This window comes from Aedes aegypti, chromosome 1 (assembly GCF_002204515.2).
Source record: "Aedes aegypti strain LVP_AGWG chromosome 1, AaegL5.0 Primary Assembly, whole genome shotgun sequence".
Classification (NCBI taxonomy): Eukaryota; Metazoa; Arthropoda; class Insecta; order Diptera; family Culicidae; genus Aedes; species Aedes aegypti.
In genome coordinates, this window is record NC_035107.1 from 199025993 (window position 1) to 199046214 (window position 20222).

Consider the following 20222-nt stretch of genomic DNA (forward strand, 5'->3'; position numbering starts at 1 on the left):
GAAGACTGCTCAGCCAACATTGGTTCAATAACATAACCTCAGTCGAAGCTCATCCAAAAAACACAAATTATGTCACACTTTATTTGGACTTTTTCCCCTTAGAGCGTGATGTAATTTGCGCGTGATCTTTTAAGATGGATGCTCTTTCTTTCTTTTCATTCTATTACTTCCACATTTCGAATCGTTTATTAACACCTCCTTTATGCGTCATTTGCATCCGAACTCACCCATCTTATAAACCCACTGATGATTGCTCATAAAACAAGTAGTAGGTAGATACCATTCGGTTTCAATTCTTTATTTTGTGCACAAACAAGTGTCATCCATGTTGGCCCGTATCCAGGGCAAATACCGAGCGACCCTCGTGTAAACCCCCGGGTAGCCCGCTCGGCCACATCCCACACCCCATGAAACGATGCCAACGATTTCGTGTTTGTCGCCATGCCGCACCAGCAACGGTCCACCCGAGTCCCCTTGGCAGGAATCCTGCTTTCCCTTTCCGGCGCATAGCTGAAAGTAAAAGAAACCCGATATTAGCTTAATTCGAACAACAAATTTCAATGATAAATCTTCGAGCTGATTAAGGAGATACTGTTCCAAATTCAGTACTAAGATACTTCGGGGAAAGTTGAAACGGCTGGTAATTTCCTATTACTGCCATAACTGCATATTTGTAACATTCGCCAAATATAAGAATTGAGTAAATGTAGAACCAAGTAAGCATTTTTGCCAGTATGAGAAGAAACAAAAATTTATAAAAAATACCGTGAGCTCTTCAATAAGGTACCCTAGGACAAGTGAAAATTGGGAGTAAGTGGGACCTGCCGTCATAGCTCATTATGGAAAAGCTTTTCAAGGGGGTAATTTTCTAGATAGATGAAGATACAATGATACGGAATGTATTTAGTACAAAAATACTGTTATGTTTAACAACATGTGCTTCATGTAACAATTGTCATTTCAGCGCCTTTTTCAACTTGCATGTTAAATTGTGGAACGTTGCACGTCTTGCATTGACTTGCAAAAAAAAAAGGTGTTATAAATCTAATTACCATCAGTAAGCTACAATTTTAAGTATTATTACAAGCTGTACTCACTTATTATATTGAACAATTTATTCGAACCATAGTTTTTTAAAGTCCCAGTTGCCCTATATTCCCATATCACGGAGAAAAAACACTATCGTGATACATTAAAGAAATTACTATAGGTACTTAAACATTTTACTTCGTCTCACCATATTCGATGTGATTCTCGAGGCACGATACTTCATACTCCGGCACTGATCCAGCGTCAAAATGGGTACGTCTACATGCTGAACGATTCCCGGCAACGTTCCGCCTTCCGATGTGCGACCCCAACCAACGACAGTTCCGGTCAGTCCAGCGGGTTCACTGCGGTCCTTGGGTAAGCACACAGGTTTTATAGTTTTGCTAAAGTCTACTGGTTTTCGTAGTTTCAACAACGCTATATCGTGGTTGTATGAGTTCTGGTCGAAACTCCTGTGCCGAATGATGGCCGTTACCGCGCGTTGGATTGCTTCCGTTTCCGTCGTTAGGAACTGATCGTGATCGCCCAGGATGACGCGAATCTTGTTGCGTTTTAATCTGCGGTAATTTTGAAAAATAAAAATGGATTATCGTAAACCTTCAAGTATCAATTAGAAATACCTTCGAACGCAATGCGCAGCCGTGAGCACATAGTCTCGGGTTAGAAGAGAAGCGCCACAATGGAACTGACCATCATAGACCAGCCTTGCGAGCCAGGGGTATTGGTTTACGCCGGTTGGTCGTCCTCCTACGATGCGAGTCTCTTGATTGGCGGTGCCGCACTCTGCAGAAAAATTGAAGAGAGAGAAAATGATCAAGTGAGAAATGAGCAACAGTTAGCCGATTACCGATGATGCGCCTGAAAGGTAGGCAAACTCCAAAGCTTTTTTGTTTGGGTCTTACACGCTTAAAACAGATTACACAAAATTGGACACGATTTACTCTAATAAGGGATTTACTACTAGTACATGTGTACAATAGCCTGGGACACGGTTATATGAAAAATTTAGATTCTCGCTCCAGTCCACTTTTTGGATTGCATTTAGGTCCCATAACAACTGTGCAAAATTTCAGCTCGATCGGAGAAACTATATTTTAGCGCCAACCGTTCAATGTTTGTATGGAATTTACTATGGGGAAACTTACTTTTACAATGAAAAGCCCATTGTCCTCTATAAAAAAAATCTGAACACAGATCTCGACAGGTATTTCTACGATGAACAACATTGCCGAAGACCGCAAAGCAATCCGATGCTTGTGAAAAAAGTTATTAAGCATAGACTATTCAGAAATTTTGCCCGATTTTGTTATTATTGTTATTCCTTTACATGTTAATCGACGTCGCTTGCCAATAGATTTTCATTGAATCACTTTTTTCAAAAGTGTCGGATTGTTTCGCGGTTATCGGCAATATTCTTCATCGTAAAAATACCTATCGAGGTCTATGTTCAGAATTTTTATAGAGGTCAATGGGCGACCTCTGACGATTTTTCTTTGCAAAAGTAAGTTTTTCCATAGTAAATCCCATACAAACTTTGAACGGCTGGCGCTAAAATATAGTTTCTCCGATTGAGCTGAAATTTTGCACAGTTGTTATGGGACCTAAAAGCAATCCAAAAAGTGGACTGGAGCGAGAATCTAAATTTTGTCCCACACTAGTGTACAAGTGTTAACATAAAGAAAACGGTACGCACCAAATTTTAGCATTTTCTTCCAGATAAAAAAAATGGCTTCAACTGCTCAAATTACACTTTGCAGAGAATTTAGCAAAGTTCACTGTGTATGCTGAAAGTGCAGCATTTTCTGTGAAACGTTTACTTGTTAGCTAAATGAACATAAGGTCAGGAAAATGTTTGGTTATTTTTTCGATGGCCAGCATCAACTTATTTGCTTGACGGTCAGCGAAGTAAGTTGTCAAGCCGTACAGCCACCTCACAATTATAGATCAACTAAGGGCCATTTTTCGGAATATTATACATATGACCAAAAATCATACTGTCGCTGCACAAAACAAAATTGCCTCCCAGGCACTTCAGTATATAGTTAGGGTATCCGTCCTATTATGGAGGACTTAAGCAAGGTGTTGAAATTAAAATCGTATTGCAGTGTCCAAAATCTAAATATTATAGTATTTTGCAATGTTAAGTGTTAAAACTATCCTTTATCTGGATAATAGTGAAGTGAAAAAATATTTTTTGAAATTATACATACATTTTCTGGATATAAATCTGAAGCTCTTCCTCTGTCCTATTGTTGCGGTATTTTGTCCTATTATTGCGGTAGTGTCGTCCTATTATTGCGGTATACCAAAAACCATAGATTTTATTACATCCAATATACATTCAATACCACACAATGTTCGAGCATTGAAATTATGCTCCCTCCATGTTAATGACACTGCACGGTACTGTCAGTTTGTGTGACTTTGGACATATCTATGAGGAAAACTAATTCATTACTTCATATCACGATTTGAAAACAAATCAACAGAATCGAATGATTTTCTGCCGGTTTCGTCTCCACTTTCGTCGTAGGTGGACAATATTAAAGTAAATAGAAAAGGTTCTTCCATCTGAGACCACTAGTCGCTATATAAGAAACGAATTTGTTGGCTTAAGTATGACCTACAATTTTGATGCTTTTAAAAATATTTTCCACTAGCAACACGATTTTAAAGGATTGCTTCCTTGCGATCATCTTATATCTTAGTTTTTCAACGTATTTTTGGCATGTTTTCCGATTTTCAGTCAGTTTACGTGATTTTTTGGTAAAAGATTGTGCTTATTTGCAAAATATTTGTAAATAAGAGGAGCTACAGGGTAAAGATAAACATAAATCTTTTGTTTGACTAAATAAATGTATGAATAACTCAAAATTATGTCCCTAATTAGTATCCTAATAATATAATTAATGTTTCCAGCAATTACATTTAAAATGACTAATGAAATATCGAATTTTTCAATGAGATTTACAGATACCGCAATAATACGCAAAACGCTTTTTTCATTGTCCTATTATTGCGGTATATGCTTTTTCTCAAAAATATAGAACTTTTATTCAAAATTCAATATCTATCATGTAACTACATCCATATTGAACTGATATACCCGCTACATATAATTGTTTTGGTTCTAAACTTAAAAAACTAAGCTTATGTAAACCCACCCGTAGATAGAGAGACTGGTTAAAAATATAGGCTTTTCTTGATGCATGATTTAAAACTGTTCTTCCAACGATCAAAATCGTTTAATTTTTAAAACATTCATCTGGTACAGCTTGGGAATACTATAAGCTTTCATCATCACCAATAATATCCATAGAAAATAGAGTTTTCGATTGATAATGAGGGCTTAATTCTTATACCGCAATAATAGGGAATACCGCAATAATGGGCAAATTACCCTATTTCCTAATTGCCCCTCCGTATTCGCGGATATATAAGAAAAAGTATCGTTTTTTAATAGAAGTTCCAAACGTTGTCCATCTTACAGATGTGGATCATTGGGGCCCAGATAGCCGTGACGGTAAATGCGCTGCTAATCAGCGAGACCAAGCTGAGGGTCGTGAGTTTCGAATCTCGCGGGTCGAGGATGTTTTGGTAAAGAAAGTTTACTCGACTTCCCAGGGTCTAAAGTATAATCGTCAGTTGGCATAGAAAGCTTTCAGTTAATACCTGTTAACACTAAGCTGAGAAGAAGCAGGCCAGGCTCTGTCCCAGTTGGGACGTAATGCCAGAAAGAAGAAGAAGAAGAAGATGTGGATCAGTAGAAAGATGGATCCTTGCACGGTGAAAAATGAGAACCATGATATCAATAGTTCTGCACTTGAATTTGCAATACTGTTTTATCTTGGCAATATCAGTGAAACATCTCTTAAATTCAACGTTGATTTTAAATATAAAAAAAAGTTAAAATAAACGTTTTTATCCGACCCAGATTTGGACCTTAAATCTTCGGAGTGCAAGTCTACCTCGACACCAACTTGCATCTGTTAGAAGGGGTTGAATTAATTTCAATCTCTTTCTACACCTAGTTGTCAATGATTGATTTTTTATTACCGTGTATAACCTTTGCACTGTTTTGATTTTGTATGGGATTCTGACTACTGGCCTTGTTGTTTACACAATTTATGAAAGAGTGAAAGAGAGAGGTTGAGTTTTGTGCAGAGCCCTATTATGGATCAAATCGACTCATACAGTGCCTTCCCTATTTTGGCAACGCCCGTTCTGGGCTACATTTTCATCCCGATTTTGGCAACACATTGAAAAATATTTTCAATTGATTAATAGGTACTGAAATCTAAAATTTTAAATTAAAACATAGTGAAAATAAGTCAAAATGAAAATTATGCTGAACAGTGCGAAGTAAAAAAGGTAATGTGGAACGTTCTTATGAGTAAAACTGTATAAATTATTGCTACATTGTTTAAAAGGCATCATAAATTTTTGGAATAGGATGGTCAATCGACAGTAAAAGGAAATGTTATAAAAGCATCATATGTAAAGATTATCAGCTTTACTATGTTGATTACAAATGGTTTGTTGTTGTTGGGCTTGTATTTTTTTCAACATATCAATCGGATTGTATGTGGCGGTCCAAAGAGCCTGAAAATATTATCAAATTACCTCGTGATCATTGATAAGTTAATCCGTAGAGGCTTTTATTGCACAATTGGTGGGGGATTTCTTTGAGGTATTTATGTAGGCATTATAGTAACAACCGTTGGGGAAAACATTTAGAAATTTTGTTTATAACTCTAGATGACAATTCGGGCAAAATGTTGAGAATGAGTTTTGACGTAGGGTAACCGTCCTATTATGGAGGACTTAAGCACGGTGTTGAAATTTAAATCGTATTTCAGTGTCCAAAACCTAAATATTATAGTATATTGCAATATGAAGTGTTAAAACTATCCTTTATCTGGAGTATAGTGAAGTAAAAGAGTACATTTTCGAATCAATCGTACATTTTTCAACATAAATCTGAAGCGCTTTCTATGTCCTATTATTGCGGTATTTCATCCTATTATTACGGTAGTGCCGTCCTATCATTGCGGTATACCAAAAATCATAGATTTTATTGTATTCACTATACATTCAATGCCACACAATGTTCTAGCATTGAAATTATGCACCCTCCATGTTTATGACACTGCACGGTACTGTCAGTTTGTGTGATTTTGGACATATCTGTAAAGAAAACTAATTCATTACTTTATGTCACGATTCGACAACAAATCAATAGAATCGAATCATTTTTCTGCCGGTTTCGTCTCCTCTTCCGTCGTAGCTGGACAATGTTAACGTAAAACGACAAGGTTCTTCCATCTGAGACCACTAGTCGCTGTATAAAGAATGATTTTATTATTAGTATAATCACAATGTTGATGTTTTTACAAAATTTGTTTCACTAGTTATCATTAATCCAATGCAATTTAAAAAGATTGTTTTCTTGCGATCATCTTGTATATTAGTTTTTCAACGCATTTTTGGCATGTGTTCCGATTTTCAATCAGTTTTTTTTGTGTAAAACATTTAGTATATTTACGATATATTTGTAAATAAGAGCAACTACAGGGTAAACATAAAGAAAAATCTATTGTTTGACTAAATAAATGTATGAATGACAAAAATTATGTCACAAAATAGTTTCCTAATAATATAATTGATGTATCCAGCAATAACATTTAAAATGAATATTGAAACATCGATTTTTTTAATGTGATTTACAGATACCGCAATAATAGGCAAAAAGCTATATTCATTGTCCTATTATTGCGGTTATATGCTTTTTCTCGTAAATATATAACTTTTATTCAAAATTCAATTTTTTATCATGTAACCACATCCATACTGAACTAATATACCAGCTGCATATAATTGTTTTGGTTCTAAAGTTAAAAATTCACGCTTACGAAAACCCGTCCGTAGATAGAGGGACTGGTTAAAAATATAGGCTTTTCTTGATGCATAATTTAAAACTGTTCTTCCAACGATCAAAATCGTTTTATTTTCAAAGCATTTATCTGGTACAGCTTGAGAATACTATAAGCTTTCATCATCATCAATAATATCCATAGAAAACAGAGTTTTAGATTAATAATGAGGGTTTAATTCTTATACCGCAATAATGGGCAAATTACTCTAGTGATTGAAAAACGTATATACAGGAATTCTAAGAGCGATTAAAAGAAGAGCCTGTGTTCAAAATTATTTGGACATTGTTAAAATTTGTGTGGTTTCCCCCTACCGTGCTAAACCCAAAAGTGATATATTGAAACGATATAAAACGAGTACTGATAAAATCGAGAAACTACTGTATACCAAAGAGATTTTTCAAGCATTTCTTCAAGTATTAATATAAAAAATCTAACAATATTCCCGTGAAATTTGAAATTTCAGCAGCAACTTTCAACAATTTTCAATTTGAATATTATTCCTGACGTTGCTTCAACAATTCAGCCACACAACATGATTTATTGTTCAAGAACTTCCTTCCAATCCTCTAATCATTCATTTTGAAATTCTCAGCTGAATATTATCCAAATCTAAGCAAACGAACGTAATGTATTATGAGATCTCGTCATTAACTCTATTTCTGGGTGTATGTCGGTTCCAGTTTCGATAAAAAAAGATTTGAAAAACTCCCATGATACAAAAAAAGACGCGTAGTTTTTAATGGGCCTTACTCATTTTATAATCATTCGTGACGTTACATTTGTCCTGCGCGATAACACTGATTTTAGTATAGTAATTCATAGGAACTTCCACTATTTTCAACTTGAAACCTCAGTGAACAAGATTAAGTTAAAACGTGTGGTAAACCCAATTGCACTCTATGGTCAGGAAATTCCAAAAATAAACCTACCCGGGAGGATCCTCAACCGAACCTGTATTCGAAATCTGCTACTTTCAATATGGTCTGACTTTAACCTTAGTAAGGACCTTGGGTCTTTCTCAACACATTTCAAAATTCCTATCAATGTAACTTTTGTTTGAAATAACCTAGGAATTTGAAATTTTCTGTCTTTTTTTTGTGGGAAATTTTATTTTTGCGGGGGCTCGTTTTCGATCCGAGAATTCAAACAGCTCACAAAAATCAGTGTATTGAGTGATTTCAGTTCTGTTGAGCTTAAATGAAAGGCACACATATCTAGGCTGGTTAGCCGTAAAACCACGTTTCATAATTAAAAACAAGTATTTATCGAGCAACGGACTCATGTTCCGTAACCGGTCGTTTGAGAACGTCGCGACCCATTGGAAGCCCACACAATAGATACCTCAGCCAGCGCAGTTGCTGGCTAGTGTAGTGTGCTATTCCTATACCTAAAAAACAATGCGCTCTCGGGCTAGGCATTGGATATATATAGAAAGCGTTGTGTTTGGATGAGCATCTAATTCTTCCGAAAAAGGTGCACTTTGCGAAAAAGGACCACGTGATTATTGAGCTGAAATCGAATTCAGGTTAACTTCTGCGTTCATGAGTCCTTCCATGGCGTAGTGGTAACGCGCCCCAACTAGAGATCGGGGAGTCGTGAGTTCGATTCTCACTGAGAAGACGTGTAACCTTTTCGCAAATCTTCACATCAATTTGTCCATCTAATCCAATTGCAAATTACATGTAATGTTTAGCTTTTCGGTAGTTGTTAAACTTCCACTCGGCTGGTTAGCCGTAAAAACACGATTCATAATTAAAAACAAGTAGTAATTTCTTGTTTTCCTACACAGTATAATTTCAATTTTTTTTTTTTATAATTACTCGGGATGCTAATTCAAAACAATGCCCTGAAGACACTTATGCGCTAAAACGCCTCTAAAAGGTTTTTACCGTCAGTTTTAAGTTTCGTCCCAAGCGTATTGCGTCAAACTGTGGTGAAAATCAATATCTTGAAAAATTTCGTATTCACAACTGATATCGTCATGAAAATTTAGCGATACAGTGCACCACGATATTGCTACTTGTGTTGCCATTTAATGTGATCGTTATTTGTCTAAGAGATGGTACACAAATTATTAGGGGCCCCCAGATGGCCGTAGCGGTAAACGCGCAGCTATTCAGCAAGACCAAGCTGAGGGTCGTGGGTTCGAATCCCACCAGTCGAGGATCTTTTCGGGTTGGAAATTTTCTCGACTTCCCAGAGCATAGAGTATCTTCGTACCTGCCATACGATATATGCATGCAAGAAATGGTCATTGGCACAGTAAGCTCTCGGTTAATAACTGTGGAAGTGCTCATAAGAACACTAAGCTGAGAAGCACGCTCTGTCCCAGTGGGGACGTAATGCCAAAAAGAAGAAGAATGGTACACAAATATGTCACACTAAATTTCGACTTTTTCCACCTCCTCCCTCCTTCCTTGTCACGTTTTTTGTATGAGTCTTCTAAAAATTGTGTAAGGCTTGTGACCCCCTCCCCCCTTTTCAGAAAATTTTTGTTCTAGCATAAACATATGTTTTCTGTGCTCTAGGCTTAAGCACAGAAAAAAGATGTTTATGCTAGAACAAATCAGCCCGGACAAAAGGTGAGAGATGCTTGATCACGTCACGCTCAACGAATTGGCATATAATTCAAATCTGAAACGGTTGGTACGATTGTCCTACTTTTTTCATTTTCAAGGTACAAAAATGTTCGTTGATTATATAGTTCAATCAATGAATCATTAGATCAATTTTTGAACCATCTCAATAACATACCCAAGTAACCCAAGAACTTTAATTCGCTCTCCGTAATACTATTGCGCTATTACAAAGCTAACACGCCCTATATTAGCCATAAAATAGCTCTATTATACCAAAAAGACGAATTAGTGGGCTAGTCGGTACTGCGAAGATACCTTGGAAACTTCGTTAATGAATTTTCTTCTGTTTTTCAAAGTTTTTTTGGACTCTACAAGCATAGTTTGATTAGTTGGTTTTGTTCAATGATACATTGATTTTCAAGCCTGCGATAGAACTTGACACAGGTAGAACCACAGAACAGATAATTTTTGAAAGAACTGCAATACTAATATTGCTAAGAAGCGTGACAGTTGTTATAAATTCTTCAGGTCATCAATATCTTATCGAAAAGCATTTTTAAAATTGAGACATTTTTGGAATCAAAGTCTAAGTTGATCATATAATGTTGCACGCTTAATACAACCTCTGATTTTGTTCGAAATATGCTTTATTTTCCAAAAATCTATGTTGGATCTATGTTGAAACTAATGTCAAAACATAACAATCAATATTAGGAAAAAAAATTTATACATTTACTAAAGGACTCATAATGGGGGTCATAATGTTTTTTTTTTCAATGAAAAATATTTTGGTATGTGTTTTTTTAACAAATTAAATTAGTTTTTATATTCCACGTTATTTATTAAAATTTTCTAATCCTGTTCCAACTGCAATCATGTCAAACAATAGTTTGGTAGCAGATTTTCATGTGTTTCCACATCCGTGCACCTATGTCGATCTTGGTACCGCCGTCAGACGCCAGTTGGCTACCAAGATATTGGAAGTTTTCGACGTTCTCCACTGTTTGCCCGGCTACTGTGAAGCTGGAAGGGCCGGCCGTGTTTACATCCAACGATTTGGTCTTGTTGACATTGATGTTGAGACCTGCCGCTGAGTTGCGTTCGGCAAGATCGTCTAGCTTACTCTGCATATCAGAGCACCGTCGAGCTAGTATAGCAATATCATCAGCCAAATCGAGATCATTTAAGTGCTCCATAGTAATAGGCTGCCACAGCAGCCCACGGTTTTGTTCACGGCGTGTCAATGGCGCCTATCAGGATCTCGTCAATTACGATGAGGAACAGTAGTGGTGATAGTATACATCCTTGCCTCACTCCAGCTACAACCCGGATGGGTTCAGACAAGACCCCGTTGTGCAATACTCTGCACGCAAAGGCCTCGTACTGAGCTTCGATGAGGCCGATGATTTTCTCAGGAACACCCTTGCGTCTCAGGGCACCCCACATATTTTCGTGATTGAGTCGGTCGAAAGTTTTTTCGTAGTCAATGAATACCATATACAGGGACTCTTGGAATTCATTGACTTGCTCCAAGATGATACGGAGCGTGACAATATGGTCCACACAGGATCGTCCGGCACGGAATCCCGCTTGCTGTCGACGGAGAGTCGCATCGATCTTCTCCTGATCCGGTTTAGGATCACTTTGCATAGAACTTTGAGAACTTTGTGGGCTTCGTAGCCGTGCGCTTAGTGTCACCAGGCATTTAGCCGCATCGTGCTAGGGAGTGTGGGTTCGATTCCCGCCTCAGGCTGGTAAACTTTTCGTGAGAAATGTTTTCCGACTGAGCCACTGGGCGTTGCATGCTAGTCCGTTGTCTAGTGTGGTGCTTCCTTCAAAGGGCATAAATGACCACTGGAAGCATTAACGTGTCAGTGGAAAAAAAAAAACAATACATAGCAACATGATGCCCCGCCAATTATCGCATACAGTGTGGTCACCCTTTTTGGGTACCTTCACTAACACGCCTTGCATCCAGTCGGCCGGAAAAGTCGCGGTGTCCCAGATATTGCGGAATAGTTGATGCAACAGTTGAGCGGATATTGCGGGGTCTGCTTTGAGCATCACGGCTGATATGCGATCAACCCCAGGGGCTTTGTTGGATTTCATACTTTGGATGGCTGTTTCTATCTCATGCAGTGATGGAGCTTCGGTGTTAACGCGACCAATACGCCGAACCCTAGGCGGATCATGCTGAGGTGTTGGTGGCCGGGTTGACACTTGGAAAAGTTGTTCGAAGTGCTCAAACCAGCGTTTAAGCTGGTCAGTGGGGTTGGTTAACAGTTGTCCAGTCGTGTCTTTCACGGGCATCGTGGTATTCATCTTTGTCCCGCTAAGGCGTCGTGAGATATCGTAGAGAAGACGAATGTCGCCGGTTGCTGCGGCTTTCTCACCTTCGTCAGCAAGGGAGTCCGCCCACGCTCGTTTGTCCCGCCTACATGAGCGCTTAACTTCCCTTTCTAGAGCCGAGTATCGTTGACGGGAAAGTGCCTTGGCTCCTCTGGTTTTCGCCCGCTCTATTGCGGCTTTGGCTTCTCTCCGCTCCTCTATCTTCCTCCAGGTTTCATCGGTAATCCACTGTTTTCTCCGAGTACGTAGCTCACCCAGATTATTTTTGCTGGTAGTGATGAAGGCATTCTTGATGGCGGTCCATTGCTCTTCTACGCTGCCACCTTCCGAAATATTAGCAGCACGAGTCTCCAGTTCTTCGACGAAGGACCTTTTCACTGTGGCATCTTCCAGTCGGCGTGTGTTAAATCGACGTCCGACTCTTTCCTCCTGTCGACGAATCCGCGCAATGCGCAGACGCACCTCGCCGATGAGGAGGTGATGGTCGGATGCGATGTCAGCGCTACGTTTATTCCGCACATCAAGAAGGCTCCGTTTCCACTTTCGGCTGATACAGATGTGGTCAATTTGATTTTCGGTAAAGCCGTCACGGGAGACCCACGTGACCTTGTGAACCGGACGATGGGGGAAGAGCGATCCCCCGATCACCATGTCGTTATTGCCACAAAACTCTGCTAACAGTTCTCCGTTTTCGCTCATTTCTCCGAGACCATGGCGTCCCATGACAGGCTCATAGCTCGAGTTATTGGATCCGATCTTCGCATTGAAGTCGCCTATGTAGATCTTGATATCACCCTTCGGAATCTTATCCACGACAGCATTGAGTTGACTGTAAAAGTTCTCTTTGTCCTGCAATTCGGCAGCATCGGTTGGCGCATAACATTGGACTATGGTAAGGTTTCGGACCCGTGTTCTAAATCTGACGACGATTATTCTCTCATTTATAGGCTCCCACTTCATAAGCGCGGCGTAAGCTTGGGCGCTGAGCAAAAAGCCAACCCCACGGTGCCGAGGAGCGTGTTCACCTCACAGGCCAGAATATAGCAGAATCTGTCCCGATGGTAATCTGTGTTCTCCAAAGCTTGGCCATCGGACTTCGCTCAGTCCTAGGATCTCCAGCTTCATGCGACACCATTATCAAAGTAACCCCAAAATCTACGATCGTTTATATGAAAAACTATAGATCAATTCAAAATTAATCCTTATGCAATCATTAGACTTCTAAATAATAACTTAAAAACAATAGGGGAAAGAATTACTTGAGAACTTGTTTGGCGGGCCCAATGAGCCAAATCAAGTTTTCTTATGGCGTTGAAAGTAGTGGCATAGGACAAACCCAAATTTGAAAAAAAAAATCCAATGGAAAAAAGGCAAATTATCTAATATCGACCTAAATTTAACCAGTATTTGTGTTTACTTCGGTTGCCAACGGTATCTCTCTGATGCCTTATATATCATATAAGAGCAAGCTATTACATTGGCCAAAAACTCCGCAAGATAACCCATGAATCAATAACTGCTTCTCATTAATCAACTTTTTCCATCAACATCAGTAAGTTTTGCATTTCTACAGGAATTATACCCATAATCGATCTACAGTTTATTCAGGAATTCTGCCATTTCGTCAACTATTCTTGAAAAAATGCATATAACAATTTTTACAAATAACCATCCAAATGAACCACATAAAATACTTCACGATTTCACGAATGGAATTTCTTAGAAAGTTTCCTCCAAGATTTAAAGTTAATGGATGGTACACAAATTATGTCACGCTCAATTTCAACTTATTTGACCCCCTCCCTCCCTTCATCGCGTTTTTTGTATGATTCCTCCGAAAATTTTGGTCGACTTGTCATGCTTGGCTTGACCACCTCCCCACCTTCGGAGCGTGACGCAATTTGTTCATGACCCCTAAATTATTTTGAGTGTGCTAAGAAAATAACCCCGGACAACCAGAATGTACGTATAACGAAATAACATTTTGCGTTTTATGGTGCTTATATGTGTAAAGTTTTCATCTAAGATGTCGTCAAAATACTTTATACGCACAAAAGCGGAGGCTATATATGTGTATATAAAGGAATTGAAAAAAAAACATACAAAAATTAATGTTTATATTTTATAGGAGAAAATGTTAAGATCTAGCACGAAAGTCAATTACAAAAGGCTAATACAATCTAAGCTTTCAAATCTGGGAGAAATTCTTAGGACATGCTGGAGAAATTCCACGAAAACTTCTTATAGAATTGTGAAAAATATTCTTGAAGTATTTTTGTAGCAGCTTCTTGGGAAATCCAAGAAGTCATATGGAGCGATTTTTTATGAATGTTTTGATGGATCATCACAAGTATTCTTGGATAAATTTGTGTTGTTTGCCTTGAAATATAATCCCTGGAAAAGTAGACCTACATATATCTAAGACAACTCCTAGTTGTCCTCTTGTATGAATAAATTAAAAATCTTGGAACAATTGGTTGGAAAGTTTCTACTAAAATCAATGAACGAATTTCTTGAAATAAAAATCTAGTAATATATTTTGCACAAGTTACTGAAAAAATCCGTGTAGTAATTGTTGTTTATAGTAATTCCAGAAGGCAATCAAGGTAAAATATCAATGGAATACTTTGGTTAAATAATTCCAAAACCTTTCCAAATTTCATATAGGAGAAACATAAAAAACTTGCGGAGAAATAACAGTATATTTTTAGGTTAAGTAATAAGGCTGATACAAATATTAAATTTCTTTTATGTCCGAGACCACTTGGAAGGTACGAGGGGGGGGGATAAAAATAAATAAGCAACAAAAAAATAAATATGAAAAAAAAGTTATTTTTTCGAATTTTTATTTTTAATGATAGTTGCTAAATTGTTTTAATCGTTCTCTGGATCATTATTTTACTTGTATTTTACTTTGTAAATTGAAAAAAAACCTAACTGATGTCAAAAAAATTATGAATCTTCTTTTTTCTCCCCTTCAAAATTTTCGGATTTTCGAAGGGGGAGGGGGGGGGGGTGACATAAGAGAAAATTAATATTTGTATCAGCCTAACTTTTTTTTTTTTAATTTTCCAAATGTGTTTTTCAGAAATTGCTTGAAATTAATTCTTGAATTCGAACATTATTCTAGAAATTTTTAGGTAGTTTTTGTAGCAATTTTAATGTTCCTAAAACTTACCACAATCGCAGCCGCGGACCTGATTGGTCGACTCCGGTCCGTCATCGTCGCCGAGAGAGAAGCCCGCCGTATCGAGACCGAAAAGTGCATCGAACAAAAAGCGTCCACCTCGGTAGTCCACATCGGTCTGATTGTTGTACCACGCCGTCGCAGCTCTACATCTACGCACCGCCACCACCAGCAGAACGCCAACAACGGTCATTATCACAGCCGTCGAATTGAACTTCATTTTGGTTACTCTTTTTTTCTCGTTCGCGCGATCGTTTGTTTGTTTCAATTATTTCACTTATCCACTTCAACTATGTTCGTTTTGCTCCACACACATGCGCCGGCGCTCACCGCGAGTCTTCAACTTCCTATCCGACGGAAGACTTGCCGATGATCAGCTGCACCGATCGGTCACACACCACCAAATGGCCAGATGCAGTTTAATCTCTTCAACTATGCAGGAATCCAACCAGATGTTTTAATCGTGTTCGTACTCTCATAATCTCTTCATTTCACTTTCTTCTTCTGTTCCGAGCACATTGACGGCACCGGTGGCGCGTGGTTTCGTGGTCTTCTACGGAGCTCCCCTGGAACATTACTCAACATTATAGCTACCTCATGTTTTTGCCCTCGAGCCGATCCTAAGTTTATGCGGTGAAGGTTTTTTCCGTGGCTTGTTCGGAACTCTTTCACTTTCAGTTATCTTCTGTGAGCGATCTTTTCAGGCACGGACAGCACTTTGCACAGGGTCGTCCATTCTTTGCTTTTTGGTTATCCTAAAATATACGCTGAAATATTCATTTACGAAAACTTCTATCTTCGTATATTCGATTTACATTATTCTGTTTACGTAATGTTACGTAAATAAAATGGGTGTGCATTTGAAGCTACGCTGCGTTCGTTAAGCACATATTTAAGAATATTTTGTTAACACAGAACACTGAAGCTCATGCAAATTTAAAGGAACACCTTAGCAACGATTGATTTGGTCTTAACCGTCTAGACGTCACATTCGTAGCCAACTGGTTACTCACGTTGATTTTGATTCTGATCATGTCTCTTTTACACTTCAAATATCCCATGAAGCGATTCTAAATCCTATCAGCTCCACTTTCAATTATTTGCGAGCCGACTGGAATACATATGAAACATTCCTCGATAATAATCTTGATGTTAAGGTGAAGGTTCATTGAGCACGTAAACATAATGTTGCCACCCACTCGAGCCACCCGCTAAACCACCCTCTCGAGCCACCCAACACGGCGGAGCACAATGTTATGTGCGACGGCCAAAAATAAATCATCATGTTCCATGTATACCTCCACCTACAGAATTATGTAGACAGTATTACTTGCACACGTTTCATACAAATGTATTATTGTCGATATGAATTCTTCAACAACTTCCTTAAAGCTCAAAATCACAATTTATTTCATTTGGCAGTGGAAACATGATTTTTGACCAAAATTTTAAGCATTTTTCACACCATGCGTGTGTTGTTTACTTTTTTTTGGCAGTTTTCTCCTCTCTTCTCTAGCTTCTCACGGACGGAGAAAGTTGCCATCAGTATGCATTTGAATTCTACAGTCAATTGTACTGTATAATATTTAATTTTCATTTTTGCTGTTAAATTGCGTCGTACATTGTTTTTCTCATGCTTAAAAATGTTTTGCAACACTTGTGACATTGTACACCTTCTGAGTGTTATGAAATTGTAAAATACGTGGTTGTAGCAAGTGTATGAATATCCAAACAATTTTAATTCCAAACATAAAAACTGACATCACTTCCAATCAGTGAGAGCTGCGCATCCGATTCATAAACAATGTTGGCCCAGTGAATTCGTATTCCGGTGTTATTTTTCGAGCACAAATCGGTGCATTTAAGTGTTTTATTGCTCCCAGGAGTACGGCGCGAGAAAACATAAAGTGTTACAAATATCGCATCGGATTTTTGAATTGTCACGGTGAGTAGAAATACCATGAAAAGTGAATTTTATAACGGGCACCGAAAAGCCTTCAAACAACAACACGATGCGTGAAAAAGAAGTGATTCGGTAGTGCGTGATATTTAACAACACAAATCACAGCAATAACTACTTGATTGCATTCAAAAACAGGTAATTTGTGAAAAACACATTATGGAATGCTTTCAGTTAAGAAACCACCGCTCTACAACAAGGTTAGTAGCTTCAAATAATCATTTTTTGTGATCGCTCTCCAAAACACTGTGAGAAGCGTGGGAGGAGGGAGTGGAAAGTGAAGGGGGAAGTAAGGTGCCATATTAGAGGCCATTTTGGTACTGATGGAGATATGTCCTAAACATTTCTTTGCAAACCAAATTTGTTATTGACAATGCTCTCGAAACTTTGAAGCAATGGGCATTGCAATCCCAAAATGTGAAGTAAAAGTCGAATCCGTGATTATAGACGCGATAATCTTAAACTCTGGATCCGTTTGAATTACCTTGGTAATTTAAACGCACTTATGATCGTGCTATGACAGGATTTGCAAAAAGAAATTAAAAAACGATTTTATCAATTAAGAAACAATAATTTCGAAAATAAAATTTCTCAATTGAACTCTGGCTCTAAGCTATTCTGAAAATAATCCAAAATTTTGAAAAAAAAACCTTAGAAGTCGATTCCGGCATTGAAAAAGAAAAACTTTCAGCCGGGAGCAGCGGACTGCAAACGCTTATGAATTCGGATCGTTTCGGTTCTTCGAGAACACATTAAACACGTGAATAATTTTCACGAGTGATGGTATTTTACTGTTTTATTGAACAACGAGTCAGCTTAACAATAGTGGAATAAATAAATATAAGAACAATAACAATCGTTGCAAATATCAAGAGAAAAAAAAATCGGGTGTTCAAAATTCAACCAACAACCACCCCGGCGTTGAAATCGTTTGAACCATCCTTGTCCATGTCTAAGCGGTTTTGCAAGTTTTTGAGCTTTTTCGCAATTAGTTAGTGTTGGTTGAATTTTGAACACTCCTATTTTCTATCTCTGGATATTTGCAACGATTGTTATTGTTCTTATTTTTATTCCACTTTTGCTAAACTGACTCGTTCAATAAAACAGTACTATACCATCACTCGTAAAAATTACTCGCGTGTTCGCTCGAAGAACCGAAACGATCCCAATTTATAAACGCTTACGGTCACCTGCTCCCGGCTGGGACATGTTATCCATCGAGCCGGATTTTTTCGGAAAACCTAGTGTCGCGAAGCTACGAAAAGTTTTCTTTGTGAAAAACATTGAACTTTTGATGAAAAACACGAGCATTTGTCTGTCGCGGATTGGCCGAATGTAACGACGGGTCACTGTGGCAGCCATCTTGTGCTTCCTACGTTCGTTCGAAGAGAAAAGTTTCTTCGGAGATGTTTGCGAATATTCTTCCGTCGCGGATCAACCAATTGTAACGAGCGGCCTTTTTGAATCCTGATCCGCTCGCTCATTGTGAAAATGTGAATGTGCTGGAATGATCCACACACCGAATAAATCGTCCGTGGAGTAACAAAAGCTTCAACAGAAGAAGAAAACAGCAACCCGAATAATGGAAGAGCAGAGAGGGGCAGTGAAGGGGAAGCCAACCTGAGTGAAAAATGCAATTCAAGACAGTGAAATCAACCCGAATCCAAGTATTGAGAATGTGCATTTCCTTCGTTGTCATTCGAATACAGTTGATATATGCTACAGTGAATTCAATTAGGCATTTCACGGTGAAATTCTCTCTCGTTCGCTCTTCAAGAAAACTTGAAAACAATGGTGCCAGTACCTGTCAACTTTGACAGGTACTGGCACCGTTCAGATTTCCCGAAGGAGAGAAAGAGAGCGATTTTCTGTAGACGTCACCGTGCAATGGGCAATGGCTTACAGAACAAGATCTAGGGTAGATGTACCAATAGTGGGGGTACTAAGCAGGATTGAACTACATTTAACCGCCTAAATTCGAGAAGCGCAATTAATGTACATGTTAATGTTGTAACGGGAAATAGGGGGACTGGGGGTAGTTTGCCCACGTTAAGGAGAACATCGATTTTAGATGTGGAAAACAATATTTTATGCTCTTTTTTGATTATGGTCGAATAGACAGACATGTTTTCTACCAAATAGTAGAAACAGCTATCCATTTTAACTTTTCTGGGGTTTATAAATTAATTTTTAAAACATGCTTGCTTAACTACATATGTATTGTTTTGCGGGGTAAAACGCCCCGCTTGAGTTCGGCGTTAGACATGCTGTAAACGAACGCACACAATCATGCTTGTATATGTGTTGCATACATCCGGGCGTTTGTTCAGATGTTATTGTTCAGTAATAGTATACATGCTGATGCGTAAAATGTGCATTTGTAAGGCTCCAATTTTTGGGTAACTTCAACGTGGCATTACGTTTGGTAGAATTTGAATTCAAACGGCTGTTTTGGTGTTATGAAATAGGGGTGGGCGTTTTGCCCCCAGAGTTGATTAAAGTTTAGGTCCTTCAATGAGCTTTTTGAGGGCAAATTTAACATATGTTTTGCACGTAATACAAACTATGGCAGTGCACAATTTGCCTCTCGGCAATAGTTTCAGAAATTTGGTTATTTATCGGCCTAAAAAATGACATTGAAAATCGCACAAAATTGCAACGAAAACAGCGAAAAACGTTTTTATACAATTTTATCGATTTGTTTGAGAAAAACACATAAAAACATACTAGGAAAAGCATTTTTATCCTTTTTCCATGATCTAGGGTGAAAAAAAGCATTCTAAAACACATCGTTCGTCCAAATCGATGGTGGCGCGTTTTGCCCCCTATGAGCATATTACCTCCAGTTCCCCTAACGACCATTGACTTAATGAGAAAAATTATTTCATCGCAGTAATCCACGGCATGTCAGTGTTCTAAGGACATGCGAAAGTTGATCGATACCGTATTCCGGGGGTAAAATCACTGTTATGAGTACTTAAAGAATTACAAATATCAAATGACCAGTTTCAACTATCATTTTAAATTGCATTGAATATAATTTCGAACATTCACTCAAATAAATTTCCGTAACGCTAGATATGAGTTCCAGAGAGTTGCGTTTCATGATTTCCTCTCAATTTCCAAGACTACCACATCCATACTCAGTATATGAATTGAGC

At 38.3% G+C, this 20222-nt stretch overlaps 1 protein-coding gene across 2 annotated transcripts in view; it reads right to left on the reverse strand.

Moving 5' to 3' along the window:
• Positions 1-277: 277 nt before the first annotated feature.
• Positions 278-20222, reverse strand: part of LOC5569263 (serine proteinase stubble) — a 57597-nt gene continuing 37652 nt past the window's right edge. Inside the window, exons 2-5 of one of the 2 annotated variants that reach the window (XM_021856867.1) lie at positions 15093-15868; positions 1671-1833; positions 1238-1607; positions 278-510 (exon numbers count right to left, since the gene is read on the reverse strand). In XM_021856867.1, the coding sequence (XP_021712559.1) occupies positions 298-510; positions 1238-1607; positions 1671-1833; positions 15093-15321 (975 nt within the window). In that variant the 5' untranslated portion in view covers positions 15322-15868 and the 3' untranslated portion in view covers positions 278-297. The remainder of the gene's footprint in view (positions 511-1237; positions 1608-1670; positions 1834-15092; positions 15869-20222) is intronic. The other variant, XM_021856875.1, reaches the window with a different exon arrangement.